This window comes from Eublepharis macularius, chromosome 11, assembly GCF_028583425.1.
Source record: "Eublepharis macularius isolate TG4126 chromosome 11, MPM_Emac_v1.0, whole genome shotgun sequence".
NCBI lineage: Eukaryota > Metazoa > Chordata > Lepidosauria > Squamata > Eublepharidae > Eublepharis > Eublepharis macularius.
In genome coordinates, this window is record NC_072800.1 from 48,327,860 (window position 1) to 48,341,044 (window position 13,185).

The following is a 13,185-nucleotide window of genomic DNA, read 5'->3' on the forward strand; positions in this document are numbered from 1 at the left end:
GGTTTAAATTAATGCGAGCCCATTGTACTGGAAGGGGTTGATTTAAAATTACTACCCGCACTTCTGTGGGAGTGAGCTCTTCTTATATCAGTTGGGTTTACTTCCAAATAAAAGTTGTTTAGGACCTATGCGGCTTTATTTGATACAGGGTGATTGACCATCCGACGATTGCACAATATTTTACTGATCTCAGCTTCCACTCTGTTTTGCAACTGGGAAACACAATTCCTGTTCCTTATCCGATCTAGCTACCTGCCTTCCCTGTTCATAACGTTCTATCCCATTCATCCATCTGAATGTATAGGTGGTTGGATGGTTGAACAGACAGAGTGGAACCACAGAACAAATTTCTCAGCAATGTCCAAATACATCTGTGTAAATTGAGGCACACTTGCTTGTACACCCCCCACCCCCATGCCCTCCAGTTCTACAAAATAAATATCTAGGAAAGAGTTACTACATTTCAATGTAGTTTTCAACGTCATATCACTATTCTCTTTCGCTTGAAACTCATAGACACACAATAATACACACAAAAATCGAAATATCAAATTACTTTCTAAAAAGTATTTGAAAAACAATCGTCTGACTTTTAAGCATAGATGTTTCGTGATGGTGACTGCCCTTCCCAGAGTATTTGACTCGTGTATATTTCTTTTGCTTAAATAATTGTCACTGACTATTAAATATAGGTCAGTGACCCAAACCAGAGCCAGACCAATGGCAGGTGAGAGAAGCTTCTGTGTATGTAGCCAGGAATCAGAAAGCTTCAATTTCTCCAAAGTGTAAACTGGTTTTTGAAAGTCACATGATAGGTAGATTTACTACCTTCTTAACAAAGCCTCATGGGAGAAGTCTTCAGTCTCCCCCACCCCTGTTCCTTATCGATAAAGGGTAACATTATAGTTCTTTTAACCTCATATAAGGCAAGATCAGCTCTCCATAATAGGACATCGCATTTTATATATCTCCTCGAACCAATCAAGCTCCTGGATTACATGGCCATTGTTTCCCACTCTGCCTCTTGCACACACGTGCACACATCCACACTTGAAAGAGAAAGGATGCTTTTTCAGAAAATACAGCTCAGGTTTTGATTTCTATGAACACGATCACACAATGCTCATGAGTCTCCTGTTTATTTTCATACAAAACGAGCCTGCAACATTCAAGTAGTCTTACTTCTGCCGTGGCTGAAACATACACACTAACACACACAAGATTAGGTCTTTGTTGCTTACATGGACGCAAATAATGTCCTACGAATACAGAGGGATGATACAACGCTTTGCAAAGGGGTCCTTTTCTAGGAAACAGAAGGAATCTGTCCCCTTTCCCCCAGCCCACTCTTCCCTTCCGAAATGGCTTTTCAATAATAATATTTGTTATGAAGGTTATTGGTTAATTATTGCAATTTTGTGAAACAGTCCTTGCTCGAGGTGAAGTCTGTCTCTAGATAATAAATGGCAGCCCTTGCAGTTCATTGCCAGGTTAAGTAAATGCAGAAACGAAGATAAATCTGCACCCTCTAAGACTCACCAGCAGAGCTCGCTTTAGACCAAGTTCACAGTCAACGCTCTTCTCCCCAAGCAAGGCTCCGCAAACCCCGTTAGATTTCTTGCTTAATTAAAAACAAAATATCTTGGAGAAACGAGCAAACTCTCGCCAGTATCTAGTCGTATAAAAGAGCACAAGCGCAGTGCCTACCTTCGCATCCAGAACTTACCCACTTGCCACGAGAACCACAGAGCTCCTTTGCGTTTCATGCTCTTTCTCCAGCGCTGGTCACTGGGTTGGCAAACTGATTTAAGGAGTGCTGGAGGCTTTAAAAACAAAAATCTACACGATTATAGTTTTAATCTCAGAAACTCGCAAAAAGGAAACAGGAAGGCCAGGGACACAAACAAGAGCGCGAGCCTCTCCCAAAAGAAGCTCGCATAGCTTTTGTATATCTTTGTGGTTAGGGCTTAACAACTTCGGGTCAAAAAGTTGAGGGTCAAAAGTTTACGTTTTGCACCACTCTTCGTCATGCGCCCAGACAGAGTTTGATGTCAATGTTATAGCCGAGATCTTGACTATCAACACAAAAGATAAAATAGCTTTGAGCTAGGCGTGTATCACAGTATGGACTCCAGGTGAACTCGAGTGGTTGAATGACCTCAATTACCGAGGGAAGGAGAGAAAATTCCTCTTTTCAACATTAATACGCCTTGTATTTCATCTTGAATTGTCAGCCATTTCCCCCCTGAATATCGTGGGCTGGCAGATGCAGCAGGTGAACGAACACGCGTGTCGCACAATCCCCTCCCTTTACACACAAATGCACAAATAGTTTTCAGAAGTGCAGTGCGAATCCTAACGGGTCTGTGTAAATACTCCCACTGATTTAAATACATCCGCGAGTCGCCTTCGGTGAATATCCAGTTGCATCCGTAATTCCTCAGATGGATAACAAAATGCTGCCAACCAATTTATAATAATATTTGCTTAGGTGAGTGGACCGTGTTGTCTCTTTCACTTTCGAAAGATGTAGGAGGAAGATAAAATACAATCGCCATCAAACCCAGTGACTCTAAGGATGAACCACTTATGATTAGAATTTCGGATATGACCTCTTAGGATCCTATAGAAACTGGTGGAAGTAATTTACTATTAATACAAGGAAAGGTGGGACCATCTAAAACCAAACAACATTCGCTTGGTGTCTGGAGAACTATTTCTATTTGAACAAATCAATAAGGTTTTTTTATCAGAGCTGCTCCGTCAAACTATTCTAGAGCAGGGTTTTCTTTTAACGTGGGCAACCATAATTAGGCATTACATTGTAAGAAATATAAAATATTTTATAGAGAGATTTGGTACATAGTGTAATTAGTAAGCAAATATATAGACAGGGTCGACCAAATCAAAAGTGGTCAGAGCTAATAAAATGTGGAAAATGGCATGAAAACACGCTTTTCCAAAAACATGCCTATTGTTTATACACAAGTGTATTTCAAAATGCCCAAATATATAGAAAATTCCTGTCTTTTATCTTTTTGTTGGATAACTTAGCCTCGGAATATCCAGATTTCTCTTCCCTGTTTGCATTGGATTAAAAAAAAATCCAGTCACGCGGTGGGGAAGATAATATCTACAACACATGTTGATAACATAGGTTGCTTGCACGGCATATAAAATTAATGTCTGCCAGGCCACACACATACACACAAAGGTGAAACTTAACTATGTGAATCGTCAAATAACAGGGTGGAATGTGTTCCTAAATACCCACTTATATATACAGAAATATATGCAGACTCTTTGAAAGACAATATTTCTTTGAGACTGCTTGGACTGTGTGGTCTGTGTAAAAGGAACCGAAGGGAAATTTGGCCTCACCCTCCTGGCTGAAGAACTGTTTCAAGAGCCGTCTCAAGAAGTATTGCCTTCTCTTTAACATGTTTACATTCATCAGCATTAAAAAGCCGCAGTGTGGGCTTTTGTTACCTTCTGCGGAAGCATTATTTCCCCTAAGAACTGATGTTGGTGTATTAAGATATGGCCCTTCAATGGATCCCCTGTTCAGCTTCTAACTTAAACTCCCCTCTCTCTCCACCCCCACCCCCACCCGCTTCTTCAGAGGTGTATTATTTACAGTCCTGGACAGCCAGACCTTTCTGAAGGGTCCATTTTTAGGGAAAATTCAGTTCCTTGGAAGTCTGAATCTAAGAAAAAGAAATCGCTAATTTGGAGAGAGGGAGATCCCAGAGTTCCATTTTATACTCTCTTCCGATTCCAGGGAAGACGGAGACAATCGTTACATTTCATAACATTTACATTTCCCCCCCAGCCCTTCTTAGCCGTTTTCCTTCTTGAGTAAATGACCTGAGCGAAGACTCCCTCTATCTTTTAAAAGACGCTTTTTAAAAAAAAGACCTCGCAGAAAAACTAAGTCCAAGGCCGAGGTGAACTTCAGGTCAGCGCGTCTAACAAATATGAAAATGTCGCTCGCTGAAGGGCACGCCTTGTTATTTAACAAAGACTGTCAATGTGTAAGATTAATAAGAAACAAAATGCGCCCGGTGTCACTTTTCGGTCACTTTGAAACTTGGGGCAGGGTTGCATTCAAGAGGGAAAGCTGGGTTAACTATATTCAAAATGCTGCAAATCAAATTCAGGCTAGCCTGCCGGGTGCCCCCCCTTCCCATCTCCCCACCCCATCCATTTCTCTCTCCCTTTCTGTCTCGCAGGCGCGTGGACAAGTTGAAAAGTTTAAATGAATCCCATCTAATATCCTGGATACACACAAACACACACAACCCCGAGCTATAAATTGATTTTATTTGCGCATGGGGAGTTAGCAGTAAAAGAGGGCTCATCCTGCATACACGTTGGCGGTACCCAAGATGAGATCCTGCGGCGTCGGGCTCGGTGGCTGCCCTTCAGTGAATCCTCTGACCTCTTTTTCTGGCCAGGTTCTGCTACAAAACTTTTCCTCTTTTGAAAAGAAGAAACATTACCTTTTTGCGGAAATGCGAGGACGCCTGCACAATGTGGACAGTGGTGTGTTGGGAAAGGGTGTGTGACGCTCGGACGTTTGGCGAGGCCAGGTTTCGGTGTAGGTTCGTTTGGAGGTTGCTCAGCGAAGCCATAAATCTCTGGCGAGAGGAGGGGGGAACGCGGAACAGGCCGCTTGCGAGATAACACTTGGTGGTCTTGGCTGAGCTCTTGTTTGTTATATGTAAACGGCACAGACAAGGAACAGGCCATCTCTGCAGCCTGATAGAACCCCCTGGAAAACAGGCTGCAGCTGAGCAGCGCAGGTCACCTTGGAGATTTACAACCCTGGAGAGCAGAGTCGGTATTCATTTCTGTTGAACTAAGCAAAGGAGACACCCAGTGGAAAGCAGTCCAGGGCAGCAGGCGTAGCTCTGAGATGTAATCAGGGGAGCTAATATTAAACAGCCCCCTGGGACGTTCTCCGAAGGTAAATAATCAGCAGACCAAAAGAAGGTACTCGCTTTCCTTGCCTGTGTTTTTTTCCCTCTTTTGAAAAACCGGGGGGTTGACGCATCCTTGTTCTCTTTTATTTACTGTAGCCTTCAGATCCAAGGGCACCCTTTATCTCAACGGAGATGGATGTAGTGTATGTCTTAAGTGCATCTCGCAAGGGTGTGCGCGCTCCAGTATACATTGTCCATAGCATATATGGTGTGTGTGTGTGGGGGGGGGACAACTATGCGTGACTTTAACCTTTTAAACCCATCTTGGGCTAATGTTGCGATCTGTAACGGCAAAGTGAGGGAGGGGGGACACCTTACAGTTCGATCTGCCACTCCTTTTAATCCGTAAAGCAGGACTGAAGCCCATCTGTAATTCACAGAGGCCGGGGGACAGCACCAAGGCTTAAAACTCGGAGTGTTCTGTCCAGTGCTCGATCTCCCCTCTCCTTCCCAGTGTTTTATGGCCTGCCCGGTACCAAGTGACAGCATATTGGCTTCCACAAATATGGGGTACCAGAGGCAACCTTTCATGCAAAGTCCGTGAGAGATGAATCAGAAAAACAGGGTGTTGCCATTTTAGGACCAGAAGCCTTACCAGTATTAGTAAGAAATATTTCCAATATTTAGTAAGAAATCACCCCTTGTTTTCATCTGCCAGAACAGTGTAAGGGAATTCCACTGCTTACGATAAGGGGATATGATTTACATGGGCATAAACGTATGAAGTAGGGCTGGCAGAGACAGGCGTCTGCAAGTGGATCAAATGGGTGTATAATAGAGATGTCATTTTTTTTTGTTCTCGTATGCATTGTGCACGTTTGATGTCACCACAACAGTCAAACAATCCAAATTTTTGGTGAAATAAGCATGTTGAAAACGAGTAATCTTCTTATATGGATTTTTAAATGGCACCTTGGGACAAGAGACCAGAGCATTTCCTCAGAGCAGGTTTCAGGATTTGTCGTTGGTGTCCCTGAACATTTTAATGCACATGTCTTTTTTAAAGTTTCAAATATTAAAATAAAAGGTGGGAGTTAAAGGACGCATCAGAAGACTAAAACTGATATGTACTTTAAAAGGTGGGCTAGTTTTAACCTTCAGATTTCAATTCGCCTAGGTCAGGCAGTCACTTTCTTTTCCTTCCTGCGCAACCAGCCAATCAATTTTCTGCTATTGTAGCAGAAGTCGAAAAGATTATTCACCTCACCAAACCGCAGTATTAACGGGACATATGAAAAATGGCAGTAAATGTTCTTCTTTAAAACAACGAACATTTAGATTGTGGAAAAATAACCTTCCCTCGAAAGGAAATATTCTCTCTTGTTTCTGGTAACTACCAGGGTTATTTATTCATTCATTCATCCATTCAGGAATGTGGATGACCTCATACTTGAGCTAACCGCTTCTGTAATCCTCTGCAAGGTTCAAATATCTATCTAGGTTGGGTTTTTAGATATAAATATATATATATATATCCTTTTCTAGAGGCTTCCCTATCTAATGACGTGCCACCATCGCTTCGAAATTTGCCAAGAGATGGAGGATTTAAAAATAATTAAATTACCGTAAAAGAGCAACATTTTAAAAGCCCTGGAGAGATATCATAGAGAAACAAATAGCCGGCTGCAATTAGGTGCCCCGTGTTTCATAGGATCGAATCACTGCATTGATTACCCTGCCACCGGCCAATTTTGCATCAATACCCGGATATCCAGTGGATACATGGTGCAATCTCAGTATGCGCAGGAGAGACAAAACTGCTGCTAATTATCATTGTGGTCTCGAAAAGACTGGGGAAAAGGAGGGGGTACAGAATAAAATGTACATTGGGTTGGCTGGTCTGTTTTAGATACATAACTCGGTACTCTCATTCTCCTTGCTCACATAAGGTCAGGTTATGTACTGCCTCGTAAGCCAGTTCCTGTGAACGTGGTTGGATGGGTAATCGTCAGAATCCCACAGGCACGAGATGGCAGCCCTTCCTTCGGCATTCTTTTGATCCGGAGTAAGGACACAGGCACAGGGTTCCCTTCTAATAATCACAAATAAAGGATTAAAATGTCCACCCCATCCACAAACATGTATGGGAGGGGGGAAGGGCACCTACATCAATGGTGTCACTAGTCAGGGTGGTTTTCGCGGGATGATCTCACAAGTCTAGTATGCATCGTTATTGTTTTCACCTAGAGCTGGGTGGGGAGTCTTGGGGAGGGGGGAGAGACGCAAGGTCACAGAAGCAGCCAGACAGCGATCTGTTGCCTCCGAGGGACTCCTTTCCTCCCCGGTTTAGTTTTTGATCATCCACTTCTCTGACTTTGGGCTGTGGTTGACTTGGAGAGCCGCTGGGGCGCAATGAAGGGGCTCCCCTTTGCCCGCGCGATCCCTGCCTGCGCCGAGATCTCCAGTGGAGAGGCAAGCAGGGAGCGTCCCGGGCTTGCCCTCCAGCCTCCGCCAGCGTTTCATTTCCTGATCCGGGCCCTGCCAAGCGCGCAGCAATTGGCCCTGCCGGTCAGGTGGTGGGGTGGCATGGGGGGTGCGCTGGCGCTCTTGGGGTGGGAAGGGGGGAGGCGGAGGGGGAGGCCCAAACTTTGGCCGCCTGCGCTTGACAACACCAACAAGGAGAAGGGAGGGGGAGGGAGGGAAGGAAGGAAGGAAGGAGGGAAGGGAGAAGGGGGAGGAGGGGAGGGGCCTCGGCGAGCCCAGAAAAACGACAACGCGAGAAAAATTAGTATTTTTGCACTTCACAAATTAATGACCATGAGTTCGTTTTTGATAAACTCCAACTACATCGAGCCCAAATTCCCTCCTTGCGAGGAATATTCGCAGCACGGCGGCGGCGGCGGCGGCGGCAGCAACTACCACCCTCATCACCCCCCGCACCACCACCACCACCACCACCACCACCCCCAGCAGCAGCAGCAGCAGCACCTGCGCCAGCCACACCAGGCTCACCCGGGCCAGCCTCTCCCCGACTACTACCCGCGGCCGAGCAGAGAGCCCGGATACCAGCCGCCGCCGCCGCCGCCGCCTCCTCCGCCGCCACCTCCTCTTCCCGAGGCGCTGTACCCCGCGCAGCCACCCCACTACCCCGAGTCGCCTTATAGCTACGGCAGCCTCGGCGCCCCAGCGGGCCAGGACCAGCCACCGCCAGGGACCTCTCCTCCTCCTCCTCCTCCGCCAAACCCTCCGCCGCCGCCGCCTGCGCCTCCTGCCTTGAAAGGCCACCATGGCCAGGCGCAGCCCCTGCTCCAAGGCCAAGTCCCTCCGCACCAGCACCAGCCTCCCCAGCGCCATTGCGAAGCTGCAGCGGGGCCAGGCAGCGGGGGTAGCCCGGGGTGCCCCCTCGTGCCGGACAAGAGCCTCCCGGGCCTCAAGGGAAAGGAGCCGGTGGTGTACCCCTGGATGAAGAAGATCCACGTGAGCAGCGGTGAGTTGGCCCTGGCCGAGGGCAGCCGGGACCCCAGGGAGGGGCGGGAAGCGCGGGAGAGAACGGGCTTCCTACGGAGATGGGAAAAGTCTTTTGTAGGCAAGGCCCTTTACCGAAAGATTTACGAGCCACCAAACCGTTAGGGCAGCAATTACAGCCCCTATAAATTTAATTGTCCTGGCAGTGGCTCGGGGCTGTATGTCTTTGAAGCTTTTCGAGAGCCCAAACGCCCATCACCATTTTTTATTGCTCCCCAATTGTCTCCTATTGTCCAAAGCCGCTGACCCATTTTGCTGCCTCTTCTCTAAACCTCACTGTGGAGTGATTCTGTAATAACGCTGGTGTCCCCTTGCCTTCTTCTCCCTTCTCCTCCCTCGTGCGCCGGTACCTGGCTCTGCTCAGTCAACCCCAACTACAACGGAGGGGAGCCCAAAAGATCCCGAACTGCATATACGAGACAGCAAGTCCTGGAGCTGGAGAAGGAGTTCCATTTTAACCGCTACCTAACCAGGAGGCGACGCATCGAGATCGCCCACACGCTCTGCCTCTCTGAGCGCCAGGTGAAGATTTGGTTTCAGAACCGAAGGATGAAATGGAAGAAAGACCACAAACTGCCCAACACCAAGATGCGCTCCTCCAACCCCTCCAGCCTCAACCAGCAAGCCAAAGCACCGGCGCAGCAGCAGCCGCCGCCACGGGGGAGGCTGACCCCCAACTCCACCGCGCTATGATGGCTCCTCATAGGCAAGGGACCCACGCCTTTGGGGGGCTTACCCCAGGGACCAAACGATTGTGTGGAAGGGGAGATAACAATTAGCGCCTGTCCAAAGGGCGTTCAAACCAAAAAAACTGAACAGCGCGCTTACGTCTCTACCTGTGCTTTATTCCCGCCACGTTTGTTTGTATTTTTTAATTTATGGAATAGATCGTCTTCCTGCAGCATTAAAGAATTGTGGGTGGATCTTGTACCTAAGAAGGACCCTTTGTGTATATACTTTCAGGAGTCAATAATGTTTATAAGTGACCTTGTGAGAGGTGTGTGTGAACCATAGGCCTGTGACGTTCCCTGGAATGTTCTTGGACTCAAGCACAGACAGACAGAAAGAAACCAATCCTGTTTCATGAAAATCTTTAAAATCTTATGGGGTCGGGAAACACTCCATGACCACGCCCACGCCCCTTAAGGACAGAGAAAAGAGGTTCTATGTGCCAAGAACAATTTAAATTTTAAAAAAGCGTAGCCCCTGCTGTAATTGTGCTATCTTAGTGTGTCGTCTCCCCCATCCATGTTTCCCCTTGCACTTATTTAAAGGAAAGATAAAATTACACCAATATTGCTATTATGAGTTGTTTCAGTCTTCTTATCTCCTGCCACCGTCAAAGTCTGTGTACAGTTTGTGGATTCTATGTGTATACATTTGTGAATGTGTGATATATATAATGTCCAGTGCTAGAAATAAATACTCTGTACAAAAAAGAATTAAAAGCACTAGACACACTAGAAGCATATAGTTGCACTTTTTGGGATATTGCCTTGTCTTTTGTGATCTGATAAAAGGCGGATTTGTTTTTGAGTGGAATCTTGCGTGTATACACACACACAGAGACGCACACAAGAGTCCACTCCGGTTTTGGCCGGAGAACTAGGACTGAGGGCCAATGGTTTCATTCTGAACCCCGGCCCCAACTAGGCTCAGCGGAAAGAAGTAATACTGATCCCAGCGGAAATGATTTTCACATAGAAATGAAGCCTGACCTCCAGTTTGAAAATCAGACAGATAGAAATCTATTCCCTTGAAGCAAACCAGTGAGTTAAATCGGCTGGCTTTCCAGTACTTGGCTTTAACGGAGATGTGGATGGCCTTACTTTTTTGCCCCCACATTTTTTTCCAACAGAGGCTCAGGCTCGCGAATTACGTTGAGGCCTTACTGTGTATGAACTCAGAAAGATTTCTTTTTCATTCCCAGGGATTATGACTACACCTCAATGCACACATAGTGAGTTGAAGAGAAACGTCCAATCAGTCGTATAAACCAGAGTGCTTATTATTGTTACTATTATTTTGTGTGACCCTCACTTTGAACTATTATACCACATCAGTTGCATGACTCCCCTTGTTCATTAGATAGTGGTCGCAACTTTTAGAAAGGGTGGGATGGCCAAGTTGGAACGGCGCATCCGTTTTGAGGGGCCCAGTAAACCGGAAGCTTTACAGCCCAGAAAGGAATTCTGTGGGATCTAGAAGATGGCTTCAGCTTAGGGTTGCATATGGAGTCTTCTGAATTGTGTATCCAATTTTTTCAATAAGCACTAATGAATTTCCATAGGATAATAATCGTTGGACGTTCTTATTGATACAGAATGCATACTGGGGCTATATGCACCTAGAACGTATAATTCGATGTTCTTATTCTGGAGGCTTTGAGGAAATAATTTAAGTCAGTCTTGTAGCCTTGTAAGCAGACTCGGGACTTCAGTAAGCCCAACTCGTTGCCCAAATGGTTCCAGTGTATGATGATTTTTTCGGGCCGAGAGGGAGAACAGTGTCAGTAGAACTCATTCCAAGGAGCTTTTGCTAGGAAAGATGGAGCATCTACTCTGCCTTTGATCAGCCCCAAGCGTCCTTTCTCACGTGTTCTATTAGTTCACTATATTGTCTGCGGGTCCAACAACTAAAAGGGTTTCCTTTCACATGTTTACGAATCTTTGAGTTTCCCATTCCGTTAGAATTCTGTTTAGAAATAAAAGAGAATAGGTTGGAAAACGAGATACAGCCCTCCCAGCCAAGAGCTTTCTACAATGCTTTGTCTAAAGCCTTTGTTTGGTTTAGCGTGGATATTTCCCCCTAATTTACTAAAACTCCAAAATTAACAAGATGCTAAATCAACCATTTAAACAGAGCGTTGCGATTCTTCTTTGACTTCCGCAGTCTTACGCCTGAAACGCCCTTCCCTCCCCCCCTTTCCCATTGTAAAAAAAAGCGAAATGAAATCACGCTGAAAATAGCAATTTTACTGGGAATCATTAATCACTTCCTCCAATAAATACTTCTTTGTAATTCAACAGCGATTCTGAAAGGCATTCTCTTGGAAAAGGTCTGAAGAGACGCGAAGGATTTTCCTGGGGAAAATGTGTTCATGTATAAAGACACAGTCGCTTGGCTGTGCGATGAAAATGTATACTTTCTGGGTGGAGAATCCAGCACGGATTGAAAAAAAACATATGGCAGATTGTCATCATTCAAGGTAATACTTTCTTTTCTCTCTCTCTCTAGAAAGCTGCAGTAGAGTTTGCTATGATGTGTGAGTGTCGTGCTAGCTTGGCATAATCAATGTTACAATGCTGGAAATCTGCACGGTGGAGTATAAACCCTACCATTGTCCTGCCTTGCTAGGGCAACCAAGAGAGTTCACCGAAAGGACACATTTTCTGTCCCATTAATTGTTTTTTTAAGAGAAGCAGACTGACCCATCAAACCCTTGACCTTTAAAGACAGGGTTCTTTTGAATCTGGCCCTTGGACCTAAATATTCCCTCCATACACACACGCAGGCAACACTTTCTTCTCTCTCTCTCTCTCTCTCTCTCTCTCTCACACACACACACACACACACACACGCAAGGTACACTGTCTTTCACATACCTGATCACACCGTTTCTCTCTCCCCACCAAATCTTTTACATACAGGGCACGATGCCCCAAATAATAAAGGAAACTGGGCGGGATACTAAAGTTGGGAGGTTATTAACATTTCAGATAAAGGCCAAAGGAAAGCTTAAACTGCCCTCCTGGCACCCAGGACCTAACGGTCAGCAAGACACGTCCAGCTTTCTTGTATCTTTGGACTATGAACTCCTTCCCGCCTGCTCTGTCGCATGAAAGAAAGTGGGGCCAGAGACTTGTGACTGGACTGGTTTCCCAACCATTTCATGTTACTTATATTTACTTACAATAGCTCCTTCTGCTTCGCAGGCAGGAACCGAGGAGGTGGGTTGTGCAGGCGGCTGGCCAGGATTGCAGCCGGGGTCTCCCTCCCCTCTCAGGCTGTATTTTCCAACACTGACCATTTCTCAGCAATTGACTGGTTCCTTCAAACATGTCTGATCTCCTTGCCTGCCCCTGTAGTGCCTTCAGAGGCCACAGACCTGGCTTCAAGACTGCTTCTTTTTTTTTTAAGCACCCCCAGTCTGCTAAGTTTGTTCACTGCAGAAATATACAGAAGAGATCAATATCTCGGTGACACCATTCCACGGGCAACCTTAGAGTGAACCTTCTTGAAGACCAATAAACAAGAATTGTAGAGTTTCCCCTGTGATTTATGGTGTGCCAAGGAAAGCTATCTCTCCCCCCCCCCCCCCCGCCGTTCCGGGTTTGTCAAAAAGAGTTGCCTTTTCTTTACATTTCCCTTACAAGAGACAGAGATGAGGCTAGAGAGGCAAGTTCTAGCCTTCAACAGAGGAATTTCCTTGAGGGGAAAGCGGCCTGTGTTTCTGGCTAGATGCGAGTCAGACTCCCAGTTCATGGTGACGATCCCGTAGGGAGTTCAACCGTTTTGACTTACTGCAAATCTGTCCTTCTTCTGCGGAAAAGCCACCCAACCGATGGCACCAGGCCTTCAGTGGGTTCACATCCCCCTTGTATGTGAAAGTACCCTGTGCGAACCACCGCAGTCCCAGAAATATTTTATTTTTCTCCTTCAAAGTCATTTAGAGGCAAGAAGGGCAGATCAAACGGAACTGAACGGGTTTAAATCCCATTGAGTGGAATTTGTT

General features: G+C 45.9%; 2 protein-coding genes across 2 annotated transcripts in view; both read left to right on the plus strand.

Annotated features, from left to right (window-relative positions):
- The window catches only part of HOXA3 (homeobox A3), a 35,029-nt gene that overhangs the window by 2,214 nt on the left and 19,630 nt on the right, over positions 1 to 13,185 (plus strand). Inside the window, exon 2 of the mRNA XM_054990899.1 lies at positions 11,480 to 11,658. The gene's annotated coding sequence lies outside the window, so the exon portion shown is untranslated. The remainder of the gene's footprint in view (positions 1 to 11,479; positions 11,659 to 13,185) is intronic.
- HOXA4 (homeobox A4) lies at positions 7,722 to 9,910 on the plus strand. The gene is made up of 2 exons (XM_054990906.1): positions 7,722 to 8,412; positions 8,815 to 9,910. Exons 1-2 carry the CDS (start codon positions 7,737 to 7,739, stop codon positions 9,141 to 9,143), a joined length of 1,005 nt encoding a protein of 334 aa, XP_054846881.1. The 5' UTR covers positions 7,722 to 7,736; the 3' UTR covers positions 9,144 to 9,910.